Source organism: Drosophila bipectinata, chromosome 2L (genome assembly GCF_030179905.1).
Source record: "Drosophila bipectinata strain 14024-0381.07 chromosome 2L, DbipHiC1v2, whole genome shotgun sequence".
NCBI classification, from domain to species: domain Eukaryota; kingdom Metazoa; phylum Arthropoda; class Insecta; order Diptera; family Drosophilidae; genus Drosophila; species Drosophila bipectinata.
In genome coordinates, this window is record NC_091736.1 from 6,202,584 (window position 1) to 6,229,750 (window position 27,167).

Below are 27,167 nucleotides of genomic sequence, written 5' to 3' on the forward strand. Positions count from 1 at the left end.
TTAAAAATCCAGTTGAAAGTGAAACTAGTACTGGATAGTAAAGTAAATCATTTAAAGGTGTCATTCATTTCATTAAGACTTTATATATATATTCAGGATGTAATCCCAGAGCTAGCACTCATTCATAAAAAGCCATTATTTAATCAACATTGTGCCTCCCATAAGTACTAAAACTAGGGACGTAATTCAGACTCAAGATCAGACCCAAGTCTAGAAGACTAAAGGACATATCCATTCCCACACACTCACGCACCCACAAGTGTCAGTTAAGATGCTAAGATCCTAAGATCCTAGCTCTGTAGATCACTTGCCATTTCAAGAATCAGACATAAACATCCATCATTGCGCTGAAAGTGTGTGTGCGAGTGTTGTGAGTTTATTCTCTCGATGTTTCAGAACGTTTTAATTGCGTTTAGCATGAAGACCACCTAATGAATGAACCACCTTCTTCTAAAATAGTTAAGATTATAAGTCATATATTTTATAAATTCTTTCTTTTTTGTAAAAACAAACAGAAACGAAGATGACGCAAATTCAAAGCATGACGATGGCGATGAGGTGGACGACGACGGCACCACCACCACCAAAGACTCGGACTCCACTAAACTGACTGGGGGCGATAACAAGGACTCGCTCCTCGACCCGGAGCGCCCCAGTTCGTCGGGTAAGAGTTCCAACAGCGAATGTGCAACCAACAGCGACAAAAATCAACCCAAAGCTGGATCCAACGAGATGCTGCCATCCGAATCCTCATCCAAATCCAAAGCCAATCCATCGCCGGGCAATGGCAGTGATGTTGATGCCTCCCAGCAGGACGCATCATCAGACAAAGCTCCAGAATCGGCAGATACCTCAGAACCAGAACCAACCGATGCAGCAGTCTCAGTCTCAGCCTCTGGCTCCGGAGATCCGGCCGACTCCTCCGGTTCGCCGGGTGAGGTCGATGGAGATGGCCAGGAGGCGGAGGCCAAGACTGGTGCCTCCAATGAATCGGACAACGAATCGGAGCAAAATCAAAAAGCAAAAGAAACCAAAAAGGACCAAAAAGATAGCAAGGAGCCAACTGCTGGTGCTGCTCCTGCTGGGGAAACCAAGACAGACGACGCTGCCATTGCTCGGGCCGAGGAGGATAAAGCGGAATCATGCACTAACAATGCCACCACAAACATCACTACTACTACCACTACCATTACCAATACCACCACCAATACCACCACCACCACCAATACCACCACTACCACCAATAATCCATCATCCAAAGCGGCTAATTTAAAAGGCCAAACCAACTCGACCGACAATGCTAACTCCAACTCAAATTTAGGCTTGGACGAAGAGGAGAGCGTGGCCGGCAGCTACCCGCCCACCGTGGCGGCCGTCGAGGATGCCACCACCATGTGGCCGTCGATGCAGGACCTCAACACGCGACTCCGACGAGTGATCACCGCCTACCAGAGGAACTACAAGAAGGAGGAGCTCAAGCAACAGCAGAAGGCCAAGGTGAGTGTTCGAGAGCTCCCAATCTATAGGATTCATTCATTCCCCGATTAACCCCCCAAGCCTGAAGGGGGCTTCTCAGGAGGACCAGTCTCCAATCCGAATCAAGAGCCTAGCTTTATAGTCTTCTGTTAATTGTTTGTTAGATTGTGTGCCGTAGTGTCCGTACGTAGTTTTGTTGCTTAGCTGTTGGCCGTAGTTAGTTGCGAACCGTAACCGTAGTTAGAACGGACAGATGACCTGGACCCGGACCGAAAGACGTCGCTCCCGAACCTAACCGAATTCGATCATCTTGCCGGAATTACGAAGAATGCAAATTTTGAAACAAAAACCATGGAAGCCAACAGCTGATTAACAAAACTATGGATCACCCATAACCACCCCCCCACCATCAAGATCTCACCATCCAGATCATAGCCTATCATTCTCCAACTGCAACTTGTCCCATCTGTCCCACAGCTCCAGGCACTGGTATCATCGACACCGCCGCTGTCCGTGCCCACCACACCCACGTTGCAGTCCATGCAGATGCAGCTGCAGAGCGGCACAGGCGGTGCCGGCTCGTCCGGCCCATCCGGCCAACTGGATCCCACCGGTCGCAGTCTCCAGGCCCTGATGCAATCGCAGGGTGCTAGCACTTCGGCCGCCGCTGCTGCGGCTGCGGCAGCTGCCGGTGGATCTGGCAGCACGTCCGGACAGAGTCAACAGGGTGCGGGTGGATCCGTTTCTGTGACCGGGTCGGGAATGCCGGCCATGCCCACGGCCGCCGACATCAGCCTGATGCTCAGCATCCTCAACACCACCGACGTCAATCAGCTGGCCCAGTTGGACATCAACAAGCTGGCCATGTACCTGGTCAGCATGAACAATGTACGCTAGTGATGAGTACCCATATATACCATATATATATATATAGATATACCCCTTTTTTTCTAATATTATAACCACTTGTGAGACTACCCCTTGCCCTTTGAATCAACCCCCACTCACACCCTGAGAGTGAGTGAATGAAATCAATCCTTGACAACCCAACCAACCAACTACCTACCACCACCCAGGGAGCACTAGCTGCCCACCACCCTTTCCGAGGCGCTAATAGACCATGAACCAGGAACTTCCACCCGATGAGAGACTTTAACCCAAAAACACAGACACGAACACAAAGCCACTTACCACCCAACACTAACTAACTAACCTGCATGAGTCTAACTAACTAACCACTAACCTATAGAGTCTATAATGCCATGTTTTCTAATATTTAACATATATCCAAAAATAAGCCAATTATTGAACATATTTCAAGTATTTGTGGCGCCATCTGGTGTGATTAGCAATTATTATTGTATGCAGGGAGGGAGGGGGAATGAACCAGGAAAGGGCCATATTCCACCCTCTATATAGGTCTCTATAACTCTTTATTTTACAAAACATAATCCTAGCGTCCTTTTTTTTATTCGCTAATACCTACTTTATCGATAAATCTGTTTTCTGGGGATGGAAAATCGTGTGAAAAACAGAGGAAATCAGACGTGGAAACGGAGACTCTATAAAAAGTGAAGTCACCTGTGCTATTGACGGGGGGAGGGGAGGGGAGTCTGTCAACTCGGCCTGCAATTGTGTATCCTCCCTTTTTTTTAAACGAATGTATATGTGTGTGTGTGCGTGTCTGGACGAATGGGCAAACAAAAGCGGCAAGAGAAAACCACCAAAAAGGAGCAGCGATAGAGCAGAGCAGGGAAGCGATAACAAATACACTTATGCTTAATTTATGCAAAATAAAAGAAATACATACATACATACATACATATATACACTTAGAGTGTGGAGCATTTGGAGATTATATTCTCTTGGCCATCCCAATCTCGTCTCGGTTCGTACTTGCCACACATCTCATCTCATTCTCGTGCCATCTCGCGAATCCTCCGAATGCGAATGAGCGGCCAAAAGCGAAGGAAATGTCAAACCACTTTGCACACTCGGCGGCCGAAACAAAAACAGCAATACACCCAAGCCGATGATTCCTCCACCCCACCCAACTACCCACTTGCCCACCACCCTGCCCCCCAGCAGCCTAGTGCAAAACCGTTCGTTTGCTTGCCTCTGCTTCGGGTATGGTTCGCCTTTTTTTTTTGTGCTGCCCCTGCTGCCTCAAGGTGGTGGTGGCGGAGGCAAAACACAGTGGAATCCGCAGCGTATTGGCCAAAAGGCTTGGGTCAAATTATGAGCCCCAAACGAAGAAGAACCGGAGTCAATTGCACAACCTGACGCTTCGATTCGCCGCATTTCCATCAGAGATGCTTCGAAAGCAAGCTGAAAGATACAAATGTATCTTGGTCTGAGAAGATAACCCAATTGGAAGATACATTCGAGTATCTTTATAAGAGTTTGTAGATACATTCAAGTGGTTTCTTTTTGGATAGCTATTTTTGGCTAAGGTGGCTTATAATCTGGAGTATCTGGAAGCTAGGGAATCAGCACTGGTAGAGGCAGCGGCAGTGGCAGTGGCAGCGCGCCATCAATCAAACCCACAACACTACCAACTGCCAGGAGTAAGGATACGAAAAAGAAGAAGAAGAACAAGCAGCACCACCTAACAGTGGCAAGAAGAGCAAAGCCAAGTTGTTGTTCTTGTTGTTGTTGTTGTTGCATTGACGAAGTAAAGTTCCTTCCTTTGGTGACGATGATTGTTGCGGCGACGTCGACTGCGGCAGAGAGGTGGCGGCGTTGGTGGACGACTTGGATTTGTTGCTCCTGATGTTGTTGTTGTTGTTGGGCATTTGATATCATCGGGTGGTTTTGGTTTAGGTTTGGTTTGGTTTGACTCTGCCACTGCCGCTGCCTAGCTACGTTGGCTGTACTTGGGCCTTACCGTACGTATGTATGTATGTATGTATGTATGTATTAGTTTTCCATGCGAGTAGCTCTACATCGCGCTGTCTCTGTCGCCCAAGCAATGTGTGTTTGTAATTTTACATTTTCTGGATTTATCCAATGTTTAATTTTTTTTTTTTTCTTTTTTCGTGTGCGCCCACCCAAATGGCTTGGGTTTGGAGGGGGGGAGGGCATAGCACGGATGGCACTCTCTCTTTAGGCGGAGATGCTTATTCTGCTTCTGCTTATGCTTCTGCCTCTCACGAACTGAATTATTGAGCGCAATATGTGACTTGGAGATGGGGCACTCACTGGTAACTGGTGACTGGTGACCTGTTCCTGTTTCGGTATTCTTGTCCTTTTCTTTCGCATAGCGCGAGTTTTCGATAAAGCCGCCTAATTGTGCTCATTTGAGCTCCCACTCCCCACTCCTCCCATCCATCTTTACTTGTTCCAAGCCAGCCCCATCTTCTTTGCTCATTCGTTCTCATTTTTCCACGTTATGTTGCTGCCGCTGGTGCTGCCGCTGCAGCTTAAAAGCATTTTTCGCTTTGTTTTGTTGATTCCTTTTTGCATTTATTTGCAACGTGTATTTAGAACACAAGCTTAGAGTTGTTGGCTTTTCTCATGCGTGTGTGTGTCTATGTGTGTGTCTGTGCAGGTTTGCCATTCTTTTTTGCGACCATCTTCGGGCCCACCTTCGACTTGGTTGGATGCTTTTGGCTTAGCTTTTGTTGCTGACCGCTGTGGTTGCTCTTTTTTATGCTATTGCTGTTGTAGCTGCTGCTGCTTCGGCTGCTGCTGTTGCCATTCGATTTATTATTTTATTAGCATTTGGCTGCTGCAAGGTACAATGGGGCAAATAATAAAGAGGAAGTAATAAAAAAAGTAAAAAATAATTACAAAAAAAATGCAGTTTATATTTTCTAAGATTAAATAATTTGCATATATTAGATTATATAATAATAAAAATATTTATTATTATTTTTTATACTTTTTTTAAATTTTATTTTCTGATGTTTATTTTCCTTATTATTTATGCATTTTTATCCCACTGTGCGCGTGCGCCTCACGTGTTCCCGTCGCATCTCAGTCACTGACACTCACTCTTTCGCTCTTCCATCCGAGTGCATTTCGAGTCTGCTGCTGCAGCTGCTGCGTCGGCGCATTTTTCACATCACACCTGTCAGTCGTAAAACATTGGAAAAAGTTGCCCTGCCATCTTACCAATATGCCGAATGGCCCAGCAGTCCATCAGCCCATCAATATATCGTAGGCTCGGCTTCGCTTGTCAGCCCGCTGAGTCTAAATCTCAATGAGAGCTGCCCTTTTCTACCTGCCTTGTTTTTCCTCTCCCCGATTTAGTTTAGTCAAATTTACGATTAGACTCCCTTGGCTCGATCTTGCCTTCTTCTTACATCCACATGCCACTCACCTAGTGTGAGTGCATTTTCTGGAGCTGAGGATGTGTCGCCATTGCATCGATACTGCGATTATACTCGCATTGCGCGCTCACTCATGCATGTTTTTGTTTGGTTGTATTGTGGATACACGGACTCATGGATATCCACACACATGCAGACAGGCATGCACATGTGTGGTATCTGCATCTGTATCTTGCGGATTGATTAATAATCTCGTTTCGTTTTTGCTCTGGCTACGTGCTTATCGCACTTTTGCCCTGCTTCCATCTTTCGCTCTGGCTTTTTGGCTGCCTCTCCCTCTTCCACACGGAAATCTCCATCCATCTCTTTCCGTCTTTAGAGTGGATAGCGTATGTAGATAGCCCAAAGGTCGAATTAATTAAACAATTGCAAAATGTCAATAATCGAAGTCAGTTGGGGAGGGAGGGGGGTAACTATGGAATCATACAGTTGAGCTTGAGGTTTATATAAGATCTATCGTATATCTTAGAGATGACAGTTGGAAGGATAATCTTCTCAGAAAGAGTGCTAGATATAGACCAAATAATCCAGTTTCCCGAGTGATTGATTCCTGCTTAAGATATAAGGGTTTACCTGTAATTTCATGGCGGATTGCACTTGGGCACTTGGTGGTACCTGCTCCTCGGCCCTAATCCATTTCCATGGCTTAGCATGTGGCTCTTCCTCTTCTCGCTGTACTGCTCCTGTTATCCCTTTTATTTTTTATTTTTTTTTTGATGTCCTGCGTTTGTCATTACCCCCTCGGCATCGCGGCCTGGTTCGCTCTTTTGTGCTACTCTCTATGTGTCGTCAACAGTTTTTGTGGTACATTTGTTTCATTGCCTTTCTTTTTGTTGCCTCTGATTCGGATTTTGCCGTGTGTTGCTGCCCCCACCCACCTCCTCCGCAGCCTACCCTCTCGATGACTTCTTCTTTGCTTACATTACACAGTTGACACAATGCTGCCGTTGCCTTCTGCTCCAACTCGTCCATCCACTCTTAATGCTCTCTACCGCCTCCTGAGTCTCGGGCGCTCTCTCTCGCTGCGCCCTCTCTTTCACTGGCGACTCTCGCCGGCGGCGACGACGACGACGACGACGACTCTCCCCAGTTGCAAGTGACGCGCCGCTCCGACCTCCCCCCTCCTCCGGACGTCTCTGGGTTTTTGTGCCCATCTCATTCATATTCACATTCACCCAAAACGGCGTTTTGGCTTAATCTCACGATTGTTTGGTTTCCCGCTCTACTACCTCCTCTGCCCACCTCTTTCACCGCTCTTTGGCTCTGGGCCCTCTCAAGTCTGAGTCTCTCTTGCCGAGTCGAGTCGGTCGCATGTGTGCGTGGCGGTGTGACTGTGTGCCTGTTAGTGGTAGTGTGTGTGTGTGTGAGGAGTGTTTCTTGTATTTTAGCCAGAAAATGCGCTCGCTCATTATTTGTTTGAGCGCCGCGGTGTAAAGTTGTAAAAAGTCCAAGTGCTCGTCGGTCGAATCGAATCGAAAACGGAGCAACAGAGCGGCCGCCCGATAAATCGCGAGAATGGGAGTGCGATTGGAGGAATAGTACTAGTAGTAGTAGTGGTGTGGGGGATGGATGGATGGAGTGGGTATCGGTATTGAAATGGGAGTGCGCGAAAGGGAGATGGAATAATAATCAAACGAAATGGAATAATGTAATTGCCGAGACAACAACAACAACAACAAAAGCTCCCCGTGCAAATAATAGTTGAATGATAATTAGTGCTTAATTGAAATCAATAATAATGACGAAACGAAACTAGTAGAATCGTAGAGCAAAGTCTCTCTCTCTCTCTCTCGCTCGTTATTCAAATATTCTTAATATTACTTAAATAATTGTGCTTGTGATATTATAATTTTGGTACAAAATGGAGGTTATTAAACCCATGGATTTCAGTAGCTTCTCAGCTTTCTGCGAGCATCTCAACAAATCCTCACAAATTGCAGCTGCCACAGCAGCGGCAGCGGCAGTAACAACAACAACAACAACACCAACACCAATACCAATACCAGCCATAAACAATGGAAATGGCATTTATTTGGAGGTAAAAATAATAAAAAAAAAAAACAAAAAAACACATTAAAATGAGAAGTAAAGTAACTAAGGCAGCAGGCACCAGGAGGCACCCAATGCGATGACAGTTTATACTATATATAGAGCGGAGGGGGGGTTGGAATATATCACTTAATTAAAATGAGAATGCAAGAGTGCAAGAGAATATGCAAAGAATGTGTGAGCAAGCTGGTGGCAGGCAGTCAGTCGCTCAGCCACAAATGAAGAAAAAAAAAAAAAAAGTATAAACGAGACTCAAAAGTTGGGGAACGAGCTATATAGTGGGGATGTGAACCTGGTGGAGTACCATCTACTGTCTACCATCTCACTCTCACAAACACACGCAAAGCTGCACACGAGCGAGCTGAAAATACAAAACAATAAATTTATGCCTATGGATTTCCACATGTACGAAGAATAACGAAATCGTCGCAGTCGTTTTTGCCACTTTACTTGGTTACTACTACTTGCCAGAGGGGAGGAGGAGTTGGTAGGTAGGGTATCATGTGTAACAGCCCAAGAAGAAGAGATAGCCAAACACCGGGGGTCAAAATAATAGTTGGAGCGACACTATTTATACATTATTGTGTATATTTATATGAGATATGCTCATTTTATAGTTACTTCCTGAATAGGCAGTAACTACTTGCATGTGGCATGCCCCCTGGTTTATCTTTTTCCAAGCTTCGCTCATTTAAATTCGTTTCTTTTTCCGTGTCTCTCTCCCATCACCTGCCGTTTCCATGTCCAAGACGAAGGCACAACGCCACATAGCCATCGTCATCGCCATCGCCATCGCCATCGGTTCTACTAATAATCATAATCAATCGCTCGAGTTGCCTCGCGCTTGTATCGTGAGAATGCCGCGCCGACCGAGATAGAGATACTTTTGGGGCTGGCAGTGAGTGCGAGTGAGCGGGGGGAATAGACAGAGTCAAGTCAGTACGAAGAGGTTCGAGTTGCTTTATCTTTTGGTTGTCGTTTGTTTTATTTTATTTATTATTCTGCCCCCCTATTTTGAGCACTCTTATAAAGGGTATATCAGCCCTATCATAGGTTCTAGCTAAAAATTAATTAAATGGATAATCAGTTGATTTATCTCCTTTCATTAAATGCAATTTTTGTTTAAAAACTCAAGTAGGATATTTGGTATTCCTCAGTAACTGTTTCTGTGCCACCAGGCCCGGGGGGTGGTGGGCTAAAAAAAAAAAGAGGCTTTACCCGTTAGCTTTATAAACCGAAACAAAAACAAAGAGAGAGAGGCATTGGCGAAAAGGGTTGCCAACCTGCGCATCACTTGGCATCCTTTTTGGGATCCCCCCCCCTCATGCACATGGACTTGCACTTTGTTTGTGGTTTGATTTTACAGTTATTTGAGAACTGTATCCATAAGATATATTTTTTTATAGCAGGTAGAGTAGTGCAACGGAGGGGTTCATTGCTTTCGTGCTAATTTTTGGGGTGAAGCTATCAGAGTTACTCACGCATATCGTGTTTATTTTACAGCTCTGAACTGTTTACCCCCAATTCGCAAAAGCTTGATAAGTACAGCTATAACTAGGGTTGTTGGTTTTTGAAAAAATATCGTATTGATGATATTTGCTGTGAAAAAAATATCAATCGATAATTTTCAGAAACATCACCAAAAAAAATCGATATATCGAGTATTTTCGATATTTTTAATAGTCAGCTAAAACTGAAAAAAGGTTATTTTTAAATTTAAAAAAAGGTTTTAATATGTGTTGTCATCCGCCATGAACTGCAAACAAGACATATTTTTTATTTAAAAAGTGAATTGAAAAAACAACAAATATTTATACCCACTCTCAAGCAACTTTTATTTAAGTTCTTTGAAATAAAAAATAACAAAATTATTAAGGACATTGTATTCAAATTTATTTATAAAAAAAACTTAATACAAAAAAAACAAGAAAGCAAAGCTAACTTCGGGCGGAGCCGAAGTTGATATACCCTTGCAGCTAAAACCGGATATATATCTCAAACATCGGATATAGTTGGCCGATCCTTACGGGAATATGAATATATAATCCAATTTATTACAATACAAAATCTAAACAAGAAAGGAAAGCTAACTTCGGGCGGAGCCGAAGTTTATATACCCTTGCAGTTAAAACCGGATATATATCGCAAACATCGGATATAGTTGGCCGATCCTTATGGGAATAGGAATATATACTCCAATTTATTACAATACAAAATCTAAAAAAAGTCCCAAGCTTCTATCTTCAAAAATACGAAAGTTGATATTTCTATTAAATACCATTTCCGATCGTTCAGTTATATGGCAGCAATAGGATATAGTCGGCCGATCCTAATGAAATTTGGTAGGTTGGATCAACTGACCAAAAATAGAGTCTGTACTAAATTCCAGCTTTCTATCTTCAAAAACACGAAAGTTGGGTCATTTCCGATCGTTCAGTTATATGACAGCTATAGGATATAGTCGGCCGATCCTTATGAAATTTGGCATGTCGTATTATTTTGCCAAAAATAGCTCTCACCTAAAATTTAAACTCTCTAACTCTAAAAATACCAAAGTTATACCATTTCCGATCAATCAGTTATATGGCAGCTATAGGATATAGTCGGCCGATCCGGGCCGTTCCGACTTATATACTGCGTGCAAAGGAAAGAAGGGTGTGTGCAAAGTTTCAAGACGATAGCTTTAAAACTGAGAGACTAGTTTGCGTAGAAACAGACAGACGGACAGACAGACAGACGGACAGACGGACAGACGGACATGCTCATATCAACTCAGGAGGTGATCCTGATCAAGAATATATATACTTTATAGGGTCGGAGATGTCTCCTTCACTGCGTTGCACACTTTTGGACAAAATTATAATACCCTCTGCAAGGGTATAAAAAAGTCTCAAGCTTCTATCTTCAAAAATACCAAAGTTGGTATTTCTACCAAAAACCATTTCCGATCGTACAGTTATATGTCAGCTATAAGATATAGTCAACCTATCGTTATGAAATTTGGTAGATCGGATAAACTGACCAAAAATAGAATGTGTACCAAGTGCCAGCTTTCTATCATCAAAAACACGAAAGTTGGGTCATTTCTGATCGTTCAGTTATATGGCAGCTATAGGATATAGTCGGCCGATCCTTATGAAATTTGGCATGTCGTATTATGTTGCCAAAAAAAGCTCTCACCTAAAATTTGAACTCTCTAACTTTAAAAACACCAAAGTTATACCATTTTCGATCAATCAGTTATATGGCAGCTATAGGATATAGTCGACCGATCCGGGCCGTTCCGACTTATATACTGCGTGCAAAGGAAAGAAGGATGTGTGCAAAGTTTCAAGACGATAGCTTTAAAACTGAGAGACTAGTTTGCGTAGAAACAGACAGACGGACAGACAGACGGACAGACGGACAGACGGACATGCTCATATCAACTCAGGAGGTGATCCTGATCAAGAATATATATACTTTATAGGGTCGGAGATGTCTCCTTCACTGCGTTGCACACTTTTGACCAAAATTATAATACCCTCTGCAAGGGTATAAAAAGTTTCATGGAATTCATGGAATATGTACTTAATAATGCTAATTACTTAATTCTCTTATTTAATGCTCTTAATTACAAAATAAATCTTTCTTCAATGATTTCAAAAAAACTCTTTCGGTTATATGCTGGTATGTCATTCGACTACGGGAGTCACAGACAACACATTTAATGGCAGAAGCCAACCGTTCAGATGGAACCGAACATCCAGGCGTGATAAGAAAACTTAAAGCAACCTTCGCTAGCATTGTCATCGTTGAAATTTGTGAGTTCCAGAATTCCAACGGATTTGTCTCTCAAATACAAAATGGCATACTCAAGTAAACCTGCATTTCCTTTCTTTCGCAACTAATATCGGAAAACACCAACTCAAAAATATTATTATCGACTATTTTCGCCCAAAAAATATCACGATAATAATATTTTTTTAAGAGAAAATATATCGATATATCGATATTTTGATATATTTCCGACGTCCCTAGCTATAACCCCACATAGTACTAAATAGGTGGTCTAATACTATTTATTATCTTTTTAATTATCTATAAGAGTATAAATAATACTCTTTCTTTTTTTGGTGCAATTAAATCTAGTTGGCTTGAGTAGGAAACTATATTGTATCGGGTATCCCCAATACTCTCTCTCTATTGCTATCCCCATTATTGTTGCCATGTTGTCTAATGTGTGTCCCCCCCTTACGACATTCTGTGACAGGCCCTGCAATTTAGTCGTTTTGCGATGCTTGGCTCTGTTTCTTTCACTTTACTTTCCTGTGCGCCGTCGCCCACCATTATTATTATCATAACTAACTAGGAGGGAATACACAGCCAAAACAACAAAAACACTCTCACATACAGATATACAGATATATGTATATATTTACGAATAAGTACGAATACACAAGTACTAGTACGAGGGTGGACTCCTTCGGCTGCGGCGCGTGCAATTGGTCTCACAGGATTCATTTGTTTGTCTCCGTCTCCGTTTCGTGTCTCCTTTGGCTGGCTCCTGCTCCTGCTCCAGCTCCTGCTCCTGCCCCTGCTCCTGCTCCATACCCTTCTTGTGACCCGTTGGGCGCCATTGCAGAGCACGGCGTACTTGGAACCAGGCTCAGAGCGCCGTGTTTTATGCACTGGAAATAAAATTTCAAAAAAAATTAAATTTAAATATCCATCTATTAAGCAACTAAGTATTTAGTTAATTAGCTAACAAATTAATAGTTGAAATATATGTAAAGTTACTCCTCCCCACCCCTTTTTCCCTGTGCCTCTGTTTACTCCCCCATCTTAACCCTCCAACTCGGTCTCTGTCCTGCTGCCTTTTGGCCCGTGTCCTCCTGACGGAGTGTTATTAGGGGTGTAAAATGGATTTTTTACTTTTATTATTATGATTTTATTGTATTTCCAGTTTCAGTTTGTTGGTATAAGCTCTCTTCTTCTCTGTCTTTCTCCTTTCCCCCTCTTTCTCCTTTCTTTTTTGGCATTGTCTCGCTCCTGTTATGTGCTCGCCATTCGCATTTGTTTCTCTTTTATTTTTTGTCGCCTTTTGCAAAAATTTGTGTGTGTAATTCGAAAGGAGGCAGTATTAGTGGCCCGGTAGATGGTGATGATGGTGATGGTGATGAGGCGGCCACCCTACCATGCCACCACCACCATCCATAGCACCCTCGGAAAGGGGGTGGTGGTATGTCCCATCCCCTTTGGGTCTAGAATTACGTTTGATACGAATACGAAGGGTTCGTTCCTGGTGGACGTGGACGCTTTTTTAATTCTTTTTTTTTTATTCTTTTTTGAACAAAAATTGTGTAAATATTCGTAATGAATTTGCACTTGCGAAATGCAGACACACATCGTCGTATATCGCACATCGGGGTGGTCTCTCTGAGAGTCTGGGATGTAAATGGTTATTATATGCATTTCCAGGGTTGCCCAACTATGCCAAGATATACCCTTCTAAGGGCTATAAAGGTTATGCTGATGCCCTGACCCAAATAATAATGATACCCAATTATTTTCCATTACTTCGAGTTCTTTGAAAGACGATTTAGTTTGTAACTCAGTACGACGTAATTATAGACTTATCTTATCTGGGACTGGAAAGTTGTTGGGGATCAGGGGGGATCTGACTAATCTATTGAGTCATGGCATACTTAACCATTAGATGTCTTTGGAGAGAACTATTAATTAAAACTCACTCTAACCATCTTCAAATCTTCGTTCTCTTCCAGAAAATGGAGCGGCAGGGCAAGATGGAGCTGGCCGCCAAAGAGCGTGAGTCCCAACGCCTGCAGCTCATCCCCAAGAAGTGGAACCGGCGCGAGGAATACGAATTCCTGCGAGTCCTCACCGGCTATGGAGTGGACTTGCACCTCTCCACGCCCATGGGTGCCAACAATGCCAGCACCCTCACCCCAGACTGGACCAAGTTCAAGCAAATGGCTCATCTGGAGCGAAAGAGCGACGAAACACTGACAGACTACTACAAGGTCTTTGTGACCATGTGCAAGCGCCAAGCGGGCCTCAAACTGGCCGAATCCGAGCGGGGACTGGAGGGCATTATCGAGGAGATCGAGAAGGAGCACGCCAAGCTGATACTGGATCGGTTGGAGCTGCTGTCGAAGCTACGCGAGGTGGCCCGCAACCCGCAGCTGGAGGACAGGCTCAAGCTCTGCACCATGAATGCCGACACACCGGACTGGTGGGAGCCGGGTCGCCACGACAAGGAACTTATAACGGCTGTACTTAAGCACGGTCTCTACCGCTCCGAGACCTTCATCTTCAACGACCCGAACTTTAGTTTCGGGGAGTCGGAGAAGCGATTCATCCGGGAACTGGAGGCCCAAATCCAGCGCACTATCAAGCTCGAGGCTTTCAATGCCGAAAAGGCCGAGAAACTGGCAGCTGCCGAGAAAGCAGCCGCCGCTGAGAAGGCCGCATCAGAGAAAGCCGTCAAGAACGAGGTGATAGATCTGGATGACGAGCTAATGACCGACGAAAGTGTCATCAAGAAGGAGGGCACGCCCGTCAAGGAGGAAGTCAAGGCCGAGGAGAGCGCCGAAAAGAAGGAGGCTGCCAGTCCAGAACCGAAGACGTCGGAGGAGGACGAACCCGCCAAGGCTGAGGCTGAGACGGAAGTGAAGGACGATGCTGTCAAGGCTGAGGATTCCGAAAAGGAAACTGAACCAGAAGCTATCGCGGCTGAGAAGGAGAAGTCGCCAGCTGAGGCTGAAAAGGATGCTTCCGAGACCGAAGAATCCAAGGCTAGTGAGGAGAAGATGGAGGTCGAAGAGCCAGCCATCATCCCAGCCGAAAATGGCCAAGAGAAGGCTGAGGTCACCGCTGAAGCCTCTCCTGAGAAGACCCCCGAACCAGAGGAGAAGAAATCCCCCGAAGACAATGAGAAATCGGAGGAAGCTGAGGAAGAATCCACCAAAATGGAAGTGGAGGAATCGCCCAAAACAGACGTTGAAGAGAAGACTCCAGAGAAGTCGGAACCCGATACCAAGGAATCTGAGGATAAGGCAGTGGCCAAGCCAGAGGATGAAAAGCCAGAAGAGTCCAAGGAGGAATCCAAGGAGAAGTCCGAGGACATCGACAAGGAGGAGAAAAAGGCAACTGCTGAAGTTGCTGAAACCCCCGAGAAGGCTTCTGCTGCGTCAGAAACCGAGACGGCTGCCAAGAAGCCAGCTGGGGATCAAGAGATCCTTGACCTGGTGGCCGGACCCACAGATCCCGACGATGACGAGGTCATGAAGGAGAAGGAGAAGGCCGTGGAGGAGGAGTGCAAGAAGCAAGCTGCTGAGCTGAAGGCCCGTTTCCCCGACCTGGAAGTCATCCAGCCGGCGACGGTGAAGCAACAGAAACTGGAAAAGCCCAAGCTGGAGATGTGCATGATCCGCTGGTTCAAGGACTTTGCCCTGGAACGCCGCATCGCGCACATTGTGGCCTGCGTGGAGTCCGGCAAGTGGCCGGTCGACAGCAAGTACAGTGCCTTTGCCAGCTGCAAGGGAGTCACCGATCTGAGCATCGCTCTCCACGAATCCATTCCGCACCTGAGCAGCTTGGACCGCCGCTCCACCACACCCGACGTGATCACCATCACTACGGACCAGGGTGTGACGAAACACCTGCAGGCATCGCAGATGCAGCAAGTGGCCAGTTCGGCGGCCGCTGCCTCCGGCTCGACTGGACTGTCCCAGTCCATGGGCCAGTCCAAGCCCGTGAGTGCTCCCACTCTACCAGGATTGGATGCGAATAGCATCAATGCTGCGGTGGCCGCTGCTGTGGCGGCTGCGGCAGCCGGTGGTAACGCCACCTCGCTGTCCAGCCTGCTGCCCGGGATGTCGCTAAGTGCGGCAACGGGCGCCTCGGCTGGCGGAGTGGGTGGCCTCAATGTGCCCAGTGCCGGTTCCGGGCAGGGCAAGAAGCGCAAGCGTCACATTGCCATCGACGTGGAGACGGAGAGGGCCAAGCTACACGCCCTCCTCAACAGCTCGACAAGTGAGTATTCCATAGATTTCAATCCCAGCTTTAAAAATACTTAAATTTTCGTTTATTTCTCTTCTTCTAGTGGCTCCCAAAGACTGGGAAAGCGAGATAGCCAACATGGAGGCCCTGACTGGTGGGTCATCCGGCCGGGGACGTGGAAGTGGCTCGTCGGCAGCCCTGAGTGGCATGCAACCGCCGCCCGCTCACCAGCACGCCGCGCTGTCGCGCCAATCTTCCGGCCAGTTCAGCAAGCCAGCTGTTCCGGCCCTGAAAACTCCACCACCCTCAATGGGCGCACCCATGGACTTGTCCTCAAGGTGGGTCTACCATGGAAACTTTACAAAGAAGCCTTATTCATCACCTTTCTCTTAATTTTCTGCAGCTTGCCCAAGATGAACATGACGGAGATGCTCAAGTCGGCCTCCAATGCCGTGGCCATCGACCTGAGTGAGGTGCAGGACTTCTCCATGCCCTCCAAGAAGTCTAGCGTGCATGCGGCGCTCAGCTCAGCCTTCCCCTCGATGGGCAGCAAGAGCAAACTGGACGACACGCTCAACAAGCTAATGAAGAAGAATAATTGCGTAGGTTTCAGAGATATGTGACCTCTAGGGATATATTTTAAAGTAATTCCTACTTCCAGACCATTGAAGAGCCTGTGATTGGCAAGGAGAAGAAACGCAAGAAGCTGGATGAGATTGTGTTAGGTCTGTCAGCGGCCAAAGAGCAGAAGACCTTCCCAGATCCATCGTTGCCGTCGTCGAAGAAGCCACAGATACCGCCCAGCGTATCGGTGACGCCGGCCAATCTGCAGTCGTCGTCTAGCCAGCAGCAGTCCAACCAGAAACCCTTCACCATCACTGTAACCACAGTGCCCGGAAGTGAGTTTGAGTCTCTGCGCTTTTACTTTTACCCCGCCCGAGGATTGGCAAACGACCATGGAGCTCTTACTAATCGACCGTATCTATCTATTGCAGAATCCAAGGGCGCCTCGTCCAGCGGCGGATCCGGCGCCGGAGGAAGCTCATCGGCCAGCGGCGGAGGAGCTGCCGGCGGCAGCGGCCTGAGCGCCCTGCAGAACATGGCCATGGGCGGACTGTCGTCGAAGGACAGCCTGAACGCACTCCTGGCCCAAACGATGGCCACCGATCCCCAGACCTTCCTCAAGCAACAACAGAAGATGATGCAGTTCCTGCCACCAGCCCAGCGGAAGGCCTACGAGAACATGCTGGCCGAAATGGAGCAGGCCATGAAGCTGAGCTCCAAGTACTCGGCCAATTCCCCGCACGACGTCAAGGTCAACAAGTGGCTATCCGACATGACCAGCCCATTGGGCGATCAGCTGAGCATTGACTACGTCGGAGGCGGAGGAGCAGGATCCGGCAGTGCCAACAGCCGGCGCTCCAACCGACAGCAGAGCAGCTCCTCCCAGCAGTCCTCCAGTGCCGCTCAGCTGCAGAAACAACAGCAACAGCAGCAGCAACAACAACAGCAGCAGCAACAGCAACAACAACAGCAGTCGATGGCTGGCCCCCAGAATCTCACTGGAGAGGAACCCGTGCCGGTGATCAACAAGCAGACCGGCAAGCGTCTCGGCGGCAACAAGGCTCCGCAGCTCAAGCGACTGATGCAATGGTGAGTGTTGGAGTTCTCCCTACTGACTTCCTTACTAATATCCCAATTCCATTGCAGGCTCACGGAGAATCCCAACTATGAGGTGGATCCCAAGTGGCTGGAGCAGATGCAGAATCCGATGTCGGCACCCTCGCCCAAGCCCAGCTCAATGGATAGCAGTTACGGCTCATCGGCGGTCAAGTCGCACGGTGGGCGACCATCCTCCAACTCCAGCAACGCCTCATCCTCGTCCCACACCCAGCAGCAACAGCAGAACGCCGCGCAGTCCCCAGCCGGTAACTCTGGCAGCTCCAAGAAGTCATCCCGCCAGCAATCGGCTGCGGCAGCCGCATTGGATCAGGCTGCCCTGCAGTTCGGCTCTCTGGCAGGTCTGAATCCCAATCTTCTGGCCAACCTGCCCGGACTGGGAGCATTCGATCCAAAGAATCCACTGGCTGCCTTTGATCCGAAGAATCCGCTGCTTTCGATGCCGTTTGGCGGAATGCCCGGAATGACAAACATACCGGGATTGGGTAACCTGAACAACATGAATCTGTTTGCCAGCCTGGCAGGCATGGGAGGATTGGGCAACCTGGCGGGTATGGACACCCAGTCGCTGGCTGCGCTTATGGCGGCTGCCGGGCCTTCTCTCGGAGGGTTGACGGGCAGTTCCGGAGCGACCGGATCCGGCAAGAATCAAGGGCAGTCTGGTGGCGGCTCCTCGAACTCCTCGTCCTCATCGGCGAGCAAGAAGAAGCAGCAGCAGCAACAGGCGCAACAACAGGCCCAGAACGAAGCCGCTCAGCTGGCGGCGGCCCTCAGCGCGAGCAGCGGAGGATCTGGAGGTGGATCGTCGGGAGGCGCCGGAGGAAAGAACTCTGCTCCTTCGGCTTCCCAACTGGCGGCAGGCTTCCCCTTCCTGTTCCCGAATCCGTCGCTTCTGTACCCACCCATGGGACTGGGCGGCTTGAATCCGTACTCCCTGGGATCCAGCGGCCTGGGCTCCGCCTACGACCAGCTGGCCCAGCAGTACAACCTGCTAAACGGAGCCACTTCCTCTGCCTCGAACACGAGTTCCACACAATCAAAATCGCACCAGTCGCAGTCCAAGTCCAGCCAGGCCAGGAATGCCTCGGCAGCTGCCAACTCGGCGGCAAGCCTGATGAATGCCATGGCCAGCATGGGAGGAGCCAGCACAGTGACCACACCGTCTACATCGTCTGCCTCGGGATCTGGTCGGGGCAGGCAGTCGAGTGGCAGGAGTCAACCACAAGTCACGCCCACGGCAGCGGACATGGCCCAACTGAGCAGCCTGCTCATGCCAGGAGCGGATCCGCTTCTGCTGGAGTCCCTCAGCCGAATGAGCAATATGGATTTGGCGCAGGCCACCAGATTGATGAGCTCCTTGGGAATGCCACCGCTGCCGGGAACCTCCAGCTCGGCGTCCGGTGGTGGCGGTGGCGGCAGTACCTCCTCCAGCAGCACCAGCAAGCGAAGCAGCAGCCAGAGTGCCAACGACCAAGCCAAGGAACACCAAAAGTGGCTTGAGAGTCTGGCCCGAGGAGCCCTGCCCACGGATCTGGCCGCTCTGCAGGCCTTCTCGCAGGGCAAAATGCCGTCCACATCGTCCTCGAACACGGCCACCTCGCAGTCGTCCTCCAGCAAGAGCGCCAAGTCGTCGGCAGCCGCGGCGGCAGCAGCAGCAGCGGCAGCCCAACTGCCTCAGATACCGGGCATGACCAGTGATTTCTCGCAGGCCTTCTTGGCCGAAATGGCTGCCCAGGCAATGGCGGCCGCTGGAGGATCCCTGCCACTAAGCGGACCCGGATCCCTGGCCAGCTTGGCCGGCTTAACGGGCGGATCTGCTGGTGGCTCGAGCGGAGGTGGCAGCGGCGGCGGAAGCTCCTCAGGTAACAGCAGTTCATCGAAGCGTCAGCGTGAACAGGATGCCTTCAAGCAACAAATGGACTACTACACCAAAACTTTGGGCCTGGGATCGGGAATTTCACTGATTCCCACATCGGCTGGCGGATCATCTTCCTCTTCGGTGGCAGCAGCCTATGCTGCAGCCCTGGACGCAGAGCACCAGCAACAACAGCAGAAATCGAAGCGTTCGCGCAGCGAAATCCATCCAACAAAAGAGGAGCTGGCGGCAGCCGCCCTGGCAGCTGGACTACCCCTGAATCTGGGGGCCAGCATGAGCAGCATCGAGAAGAGCTTGAGAGGCGGAAGCAGCTCAAGCAGCAGTTCCACGCCAGCGCCCATGTCCGCGGAACAGGATAAGGTTACGCTGACACCTCTAAATGCCTCCGGATCGGGATCAGGTTCAGGATCTGCATCCGGATCGGGATCAGCAGCTGCCGCCGGCTTGGCGGCCAACCTGCCGAGTCAGACCACCATCACCATTGCCCCACCGATCAGCAGTGGGGCCAGCACGAGCAGTGAGCGTTCGGAGCGCTCCGAGTCGCGCATATCGCTGACCATCACCAATGCAGCGGACGCGGCGAAACTGCCCCCACCGTACGAGGAGGCCGACGAGCTCATCATACAGCCCATTCTCAAGAAGCCGGCGACATCCGGCAATCCCGGCAGCAGTCACGGCGGCAGCGTTGAGGACTTGGACACGGCAGGAAATACTTCGGCAGCCAACCTGAGCGGTGGTTCCTCTTCCAGTTCCTCCGCTGCGGCGGCGGCGGCAGCTGCTGCTGCAGCCGAGGAGAATCGTCGCTCCTCCAACAGGCTGAAGCGTCCGAGATCCGGAAACGAACAGGGTAGCGTTTCCGCAGATGGCCAGCCACCCGAGAAACGGCGAGAGCTGAGATCCACGCGGCACACGCGCTCCTCGGCGGATGCCAACAGCCTGAATCTCTCGGCGGGAAGCGAATCCGGAGCGGAGGATCGGAATGAATGAGTATTGCGCAGATCCGAGCGACAGCGCTAGCAGGATGACACGGCTCCTCCTCCACCTACGAAAGGCCGGAGAGCAGGATGTGGAACTGGAGGAGCCAACACCAAACAGGCACCACACCAACAAGAGCAACATCAACCAGAACCCAAGCAGAAGCAGAGAATCAAGAGCAAGAAGACGACGACGATGAGCAAACAGATGCAGACGAGGTCGAGGCGAAAATTAAATGCTAGGCTAACTGTTACCACTAGATCCCTTAAGCTTAAAGTTGTGTAAATGATAAGAGCATATATAAACTATATATAGAGGTTAGGAGCGGATCCAGGGGCAGGGGGATGTGGCGATTGGCAATCACCGTGATGCCTCCGGTCAACAGACACTGCTGCAAACCGTCTGGCGGTCGGGGGCTGAAGCTCTGACTCCAATTGACCTAATCGAGTTCCAACTGCTGCATAACTGGAACCGGATTAGGTATTCACATCCAGCCACACCCTGGTGCTGCTTAAATATTCATACAGTTACGGAACATGATTAAAAAGCGCTTATAATTTAATTGTAACGAGAGAAGCGAATGCTGCTGCATAAAGATTATCCGTTTAAATTATTGCAACCACACACACACACACACACACACATAATTTATAAGCGACTATATAGAACACACACACACACACACTATACAGAACAGGCACACATAATTATAATTATAATTGAGAAAAAGAGACACAGATACTTGGGTTTCCTGCGCTGTCCTCACACACATGCAATTGTCTCTATATACGATACCTGTACATAATTTATCACCTATGACCTATGACCCCCCCAGAAATGGCTCTCGCATTGCTTAAACATTTTAAATATCGTAAGACACCGTGTACTCTCATGCCGAATCATTCAATCCACGATCCACCACCCAACCCAACCCCCCTCACTATGTTGTATTGTATACTGTACTCTCTACTCTTTGTGTGTAATTTTTTAATGATTTTAATTTTGTAATTAGTGAAAGGAATGGAATGGAATGGAATGGAATGGAGCAAGGACGAAGTGGATCGGATTGGAGCATTCCACAATGAGAAGCTTCGTTCGGGCGTAGATTTTAATTTTTTGTAATTGTAATTTGTATTTGTATGTTTTTTTAAAAACGCATCTTTGTGTAACCCAACAAAAAACATAAAACTAAAAAAAAAATATGATTAATGAAATGAATACCAACACACACACACACCACCCCCCCCCCTTTAAGCAGACCAGGCGCCGCGCAACTAACGAAAGAAAAATGTTTATTGAAAAATAGAATTTTTTAATTAAATCAATTTTAATGTAATTGAAACAAAAAAAAAAACAAGGAGAGTGTGAAACTTGCACGTTTGATAAGGTATGAGCGGTAATTAGCGCATAATGCATAGTTACTCGGATGGGTATACCAATTATGGATCTATTTTGTTCGCTCTTTACGAAACGATTAATTCTGAAAAGTAAACAAAAAAAAACAAAAATGAAAGAAACGCAAAAACAAGCAACCAACATATATTGCATACTTAAATTTTAAGTAAAAATCTTAATTAAAATTATAATATAACTGCAGAACAACAAAAAGCAACAACAACCAGAAGAAGCAACTACAGCAACAAGTAACAACCAAGCATCAACTACTGATATTGATGATAAATAAACATAAAAAATAAATTTCAAAAATTACAACACTTTTGTTATAATTGGGTGGATATGGTTTTTAAACTTAGTTTTCTCAGCTAGTATATACACAGTATATAAATATGGCCCACAGTGATGGCTATATCTTCCACAATTCTCATCCGATTCCCAAGCGGAGTACCTTAAACGATTTCTAGACCGATTCTCCATCATTCTGCATCAAAATCCGGAGACAAAATATTTTTCAGATTTTTTGTCCATTTTTCCTGATGAAAACGATTGAAAATGGGGTTTTTCCCTATAGGGCCCACAGTGATGGCTATATCTTCCCAAGTTCTCATGCGATTCTCAAGCGGAGTACCTTAAACGATTTCTAGATCGATTCTGCATCATTCTGCATCAAAATCCTGAAACAAAATATTTTTCAGATTTTTTTCCATTTTTCCTGACTGATCCCCTGAAAATGGGGTTTTTCCCTATAGGGCCCACAGTGATGACTACATCTTCCCCAATTCTCATCCGATTCTCAAGCGGAGTACCTTAAACGATTTCTAGATCGATTCTGCATCATTCTGCATCAAAATCCTGAAACAAAATATTTTTCAGATTTTTTTCCATTTTTCCTGACTGATCCCCTGAAAATGGGGTTTTTCCCTATAGGGCCCACAGTGATGGCTATATCTTCCCAAGTTCTCATGCGATTCTCAAGCGGAGTACCTGAAACGATTTCTAGATCGATTCTGCATCATTCTGCATCAAAATCCTGAAACAAAATATTTTTCAGATTTTTTTCCATTTTTCCTGACTGATCCCCTGAAAATGGGGTTTTTCCCTATAGGGCCCACAGTGATGACTACATCTTCCCCAATTCTCATCCGATTCCCGAGCGGAGTATCTTAAACGATTTCTAGATCGATTCTGCATCATTCTGCATCAAAATCCTGAAACAAAATATTTTTCAGATTTTTTTCCATTTTTCCTGACTGATCCCCTGAAAATGGGGTTTTTCCCTATAGGGCCCACAGTGATGACTACATCTTCCCCAATTCTCATCCGATTCCCGAGCGGAGTATCTTAAACGGTTTCTAAATCGATTTCTCATCATTCTGCTTCAAAATCCTGAGACAAAATATTTTTCAGATTTTTCGTCCATTTTCCCTGACTGATCCCCTGAAAATGGGGTTTTTCCCTGTATGGCCCACAGTGATGGCTATATCTTCCCCAATTCTCATCCGATTCTCAAGCGGAGTACCTTAATCGATTTATAGATCGATTCTCCACCATTCTGCATCAAAATCCTGAGACAAAATATTTTTTAGATTTTTTGTCCATTTTTCCTGATGGGATCCCTTGAAAATGGGGTTTTCCCCTATATAGCCCACAGTGATGGCTATATCTTCCCCAATTCTCATCCGATTCTCAAGCGGAGTATCTTAATCGATTTCTAGATCGTTTCTCCATCATTCTGCATCAAAATCCTGAAACAAAATATTTTTCAGATTTTTTGTCCATTTTTCCTGACTGATCCCCTGAAAATGGGGTTTTTCCCTATAGGGCCCACAGTGATGGCTATATCTTCCCCAATTCTCATCCGATTCCCAAGCGGAGTACCTTAAACGATTTCTAGATCGATTCTCCACCATTCTGCTTCAAAATCCTGAAACAAAATATTTTTCAGATTTTTTTCCATTTTTCCTGACTGATCCCCTGAAAATGGGGTTTTTCCTATAGGGCCCACAGTGATGGCTATATCTTCCCCAATTTTCATCCGATTCCTAAGAGCTACTAAAATATTGTGTAATTAGTAATTACCTTATCAATTCGCAACGCTGTTGACTCGTGATCGGTTGGCACACGCCCCTAATAAATATTTCCAATTATACTCTGATTAAAACAAGCGATTTCGTGTGCATTCTGATGTTGTATTTAGATATTTTTTACTACGCATTTTGAATGTACTTGTATATCGATGTATATTCACAGTAATTGAGTAAACTTAGAAAAAGACAACAAGAGCTGTGCGTGTGGAATTTGAGAAAACCAAAAAAAGGGGATATACCTTAAATTCCGAATTACGAACGGGCTCGATAGTGTTAAATCCTAATTAATGGGAAACTTTGTTTTGGTATGATAAGGAATATGAATGGGGTTGATATGCGGGAATGGGGTACTTTTGGGGTATGACAGAACTTACAATAAATACAAAAACGTACAAATATGTATAATATACAATATATAAATCTGCAGTTAAAGCACTTAACTCGCTTCGCATCGATGCGTTAGTAAACTTTGAGTCTTAGAGTCTAAGAAAACACTGCCCATATTATTTTACAAGGACAATCAGAGGTTTTACATAAGATTAATGCTTTTAGTTGCCATTCCTTTGTTTTAAACAGAAAAGGATATTAAATTGTTACTGGTAGAATCTCCAATTGTCCTTTTTTGTTATGAATAAAATCCTTAAAGGGCAGTGTAGTTTGCGCATGCTTTGCTAAGGGCTTTTGGCTTGCTTTCCTCCAGTATTCCTTGTGAATATAAACTCTAGAGGAACTGCAGGAATAACGATTGCTCACAGGCTTCTTCGAGAAGAGCTTGCTGGCGTTTTTTTTCCTCGGGAGTAAGCTCCTTCACCAGCTCGTCGAAGCCGTCGTCTGAGTAGGCCTGTTCCTCGTTCTCCATAAGACCGTCGACTTCCTCGCCAGCAGCTGCTGGTAGTAGTGGCTCTCCAATAATGGAGCGTATATCGTTTGGCAGCGTTTCCGAAGCCTTAAGTTGCAGGTAAATAGCCTCGGCAATCTCCAGAGTCTTCTGCACGTCTATGTTTCCAGACAGTTCGTTTACGTGCTTCAAAATCTCAGTGAATTCGTACTGGCTTTCGATGATGATGCTGGTCTCCTGGTCTAGAATGGCCACCGAGAACAGCAGGTGGAAGTTGGGGCATGGAAGGCGGGTCCACAGGCACTCCCACACCTTCAGAACATCGTCATTGTTAAGCTCCCGCTTGTACCAGACCAGGAGCCATCGGAAACAGAAGTACATGTTGTCCGAGTCGTGGGAACGCATGTAGTTGAACAGCGGAGCATTGGCGAACTCAATCAAGCGACGTATCTGGGCGAACTGTGTCTTCATTCCAGCTTGGTCCATGTCGAAGTTGGTGAACACCAGTTCCATGAAGCCCACGAAACACCAGAAGGCATCCACCTCGTTTACCTGGACCTCCAAAATCGGAGCCAACAGATCCGACATGCCCTGGACATAGCCAAGGTCGAAGTTGTACATCACGTACGTCATAAGGATGCCCTGCAGCAGGGCGATATTCGGATTATCCTCTCCGGCAAAAAACGGAAGCGAGCGATCCGTACGCTTTACATCCTTTTCGATTTGGCACTTGCGCTCGCGGTATCCGCTAAAGTTCGACTCCTGGGCGGTTGTCATGGCTAGCCACTGGGCCTTCATGTTGTAGTATTCGATGGACTTTTGCTTACGTCGGTCGATCCGCTCCACATCAGTGTCCGACCACTTGTAGTAATTGAGCAGGTACTTCCAGACCTCGGACCGCAGGCTGTGAACGATGCCACCACGAAAAACTAACTCCTTGATGCGAGCACTGTCCGAGATCCGGCCGTCTGGCGTTTGGAACTCCAGCCACTGCGTTTCCGTGAGAGGAAGACCTGGAATAGATTTCAGAATGAAATAGATTTCAAGCTAACGAAAGCTATCCACCAACCTCGCTCCACTCTTTGCCGATCGGGCAAGTTGTTAACTATTTTCTCGTCCTGGGAATTGAGGTTCTCCAGTTCGCTATCCCCCGGAGATTTATCCGCGCTGCCACCCCGACTCTGGCCATTGGAAGAGCAAGCGCTGTTGGTGCTGCCGCTTAGGCCAATTATTTGGTAGTTATCCGGAGAAGTTTGCCGGTCCCCCGATATCAGAGCCCCCGGCCTGGATTTGGGCGATCGCTGAAACGGCGGTTGTACATAGTCTGGTATGTTACCCAGAAATCCAGCCAGCTTGTTGGGCAGCCAGCTTTCTCGTGGGGATGGGCTGGACTTTATCTCTCCAATATCCAATTCGGCGAACGTCTTCTTCAATTTCTGGTTCTCATTGGTCAGGAAGGTGTACTCTTCGCCGCCACGATTACTTTCCAAACTTTCAATGAAGTGCTGGTCGCGCATGGCGCGAACGAAGCGATCCGCATTGCCGTGCTGGAAGAAGAACTCGCTGTGAAGGCCTCCGGCTCCTTTACGCATAAATCGTAATGTCTGGCCGCGGTGGCGAACCTCCACGGTGGCCAAATCTTCAAGTGGGGTGCGCATTATCCGGGCACGAGCTGCACCCGCGCCACTAGGTTCGATGGGTTTCGTATTGAAAGCTCGACATTCGGAGGTTGTTCGAGTTCGGCCGGAAATTCTGTCCACCAGCGCCCAGTCGCCCTGATCCTGACTATTGTCAGCTATTATAATTGAATCGTTTGGCTGCCATTCGAGGAACAATTTTCTCCGTGGTAGGGAGTACTCCACCAAGCTCAAGGCTCCACTGGTGTTTAGGTCCGAGATGTGCTCCGCACTGGCCTTCTTCAGAAGGACTCCGTCGTGGGTGAAAAGGTTCTAAATATAGAAAAAGTCGAAAAGAAACACGTAATTAGTAAAATGAGTCAGAAAACGAAACAAAGAAGGGGCTTACGTTGCCAATTCCTTGGGGCTGGATTGGTTGGGCCGGCTGCTCCTCCTCCGCGGAAGAGGACACCTGCGACTCGCCCAGGACGTCCAGTTGGACCACCTGGCACCGGTCGTAGCGTACCGATTCGTTCATGGCCGCCGGTGCTTTGTAAATTTCGAGTTTAAAAAATATTACGCTTTATTTCTGTGGTTTAGAGCTGGAAATAAAATCGATTCTTTTATCGAAACATCGATATTTTTTATGAGCGTCGATATAAGACAGCTTTCTTCAAATAATTTAAAATTGATTTAACAAAGGACAATTTGGAATATTATTCGAGCAAAAAAGATACTTCTTTGATTTAAAATGTCGAAATATGAAAGTCTATAATCCAAAATGAAAATTTGAAAATGAATTAAACCAGTGTTGCAAAACTCACAAATAAAGCA

At 47.0% G+C, this 27,167-nt stretch overlaps 2 protein-coding genes across 13 annotated transcripts in view; one reads left to right on the plus strand and one right to left on the minus strand.

Annotated features, from left to right (window-relative positions):
* kis (chromodomain helicase DNA binding protein kismet) overlaps positions 1 to 22,107 on the plus strand; it is a 35,353-nt gene extending 13,246 nt beyond the window's left edge. For 5 of the 12 annotated variants that reach the window (XM_017233337.3, XM_017233341.3, XM_017233349.3 and 2 more), the window contains 8 exons: positions 516 to 1,497; positions 1,954 to 2,364; positions 13,625 to 15,896; positions 15,967 to 16,201; positions 16,267 to 16,465; positions 16,525 to 16,762; positions 16,859 to 17,516; positions 17,574 to 22,107. In XM_017233337.3, coding sequence (XP_017088826.3) covers positions 516 to 1,497; positions 1,954 to 2,364; positions 13,625 to 15,896; positions 15,967 to 16,201; positions 16,267 to 16,465; positions 16,525 to 16,762; positions 16,859 to 17,516; positions 17,574 to 20,406 — 7,828 coding nt within the window. In that variant the 3' untranslated portion in view covers positions 20,407 to 22,107. Of the gene's footprint in view, positions 1 to 515; positions 1,498 to 1,953; positions 2,365 to 7,201; positions 7,849 to 13,624; positions 15,897 to 15,966; positions 16,202 to 16,266; positions 16,466 to 16,524; positions 16,763 to 16,858; positions 17,517 to 17,573 lie in introns of those variants that run through there. The other 7 variants (XM_017233345.3, XM_017233346.3, XM_017233350.3 and 4 more) reach the window with 3 other exon arrangements.
* Positions 22,108 to 23,960: 1,853 nt separating this feature from the next.
* On the minus strand, positions 23,961 to 27,008 carry Tbc1d15-17 (TBC1 domain family member 15/17). The gene is made up of 3 exons (XM_017233488.3): positions 26,743 to 27,008; positions 25,787 to 26,666; positions 23,961 to 25,730 (listed from the first exon to the last, which is right to left on the minus strand). Exons 1-3 carry the CDS (start codon positions 26,869 to 26,871, stop codon positions 24,601 to 24,603), a joined length of 2,139 nt encoding a protein of 712 aa, XP_017088977.2. The 5' UTR covers positions 26,872 to 27,008; the 3' UTR covers positions 23,961 to 24,600.
* Positions 27,009 to 27,167: the final 159 nt, after the last annotated feature.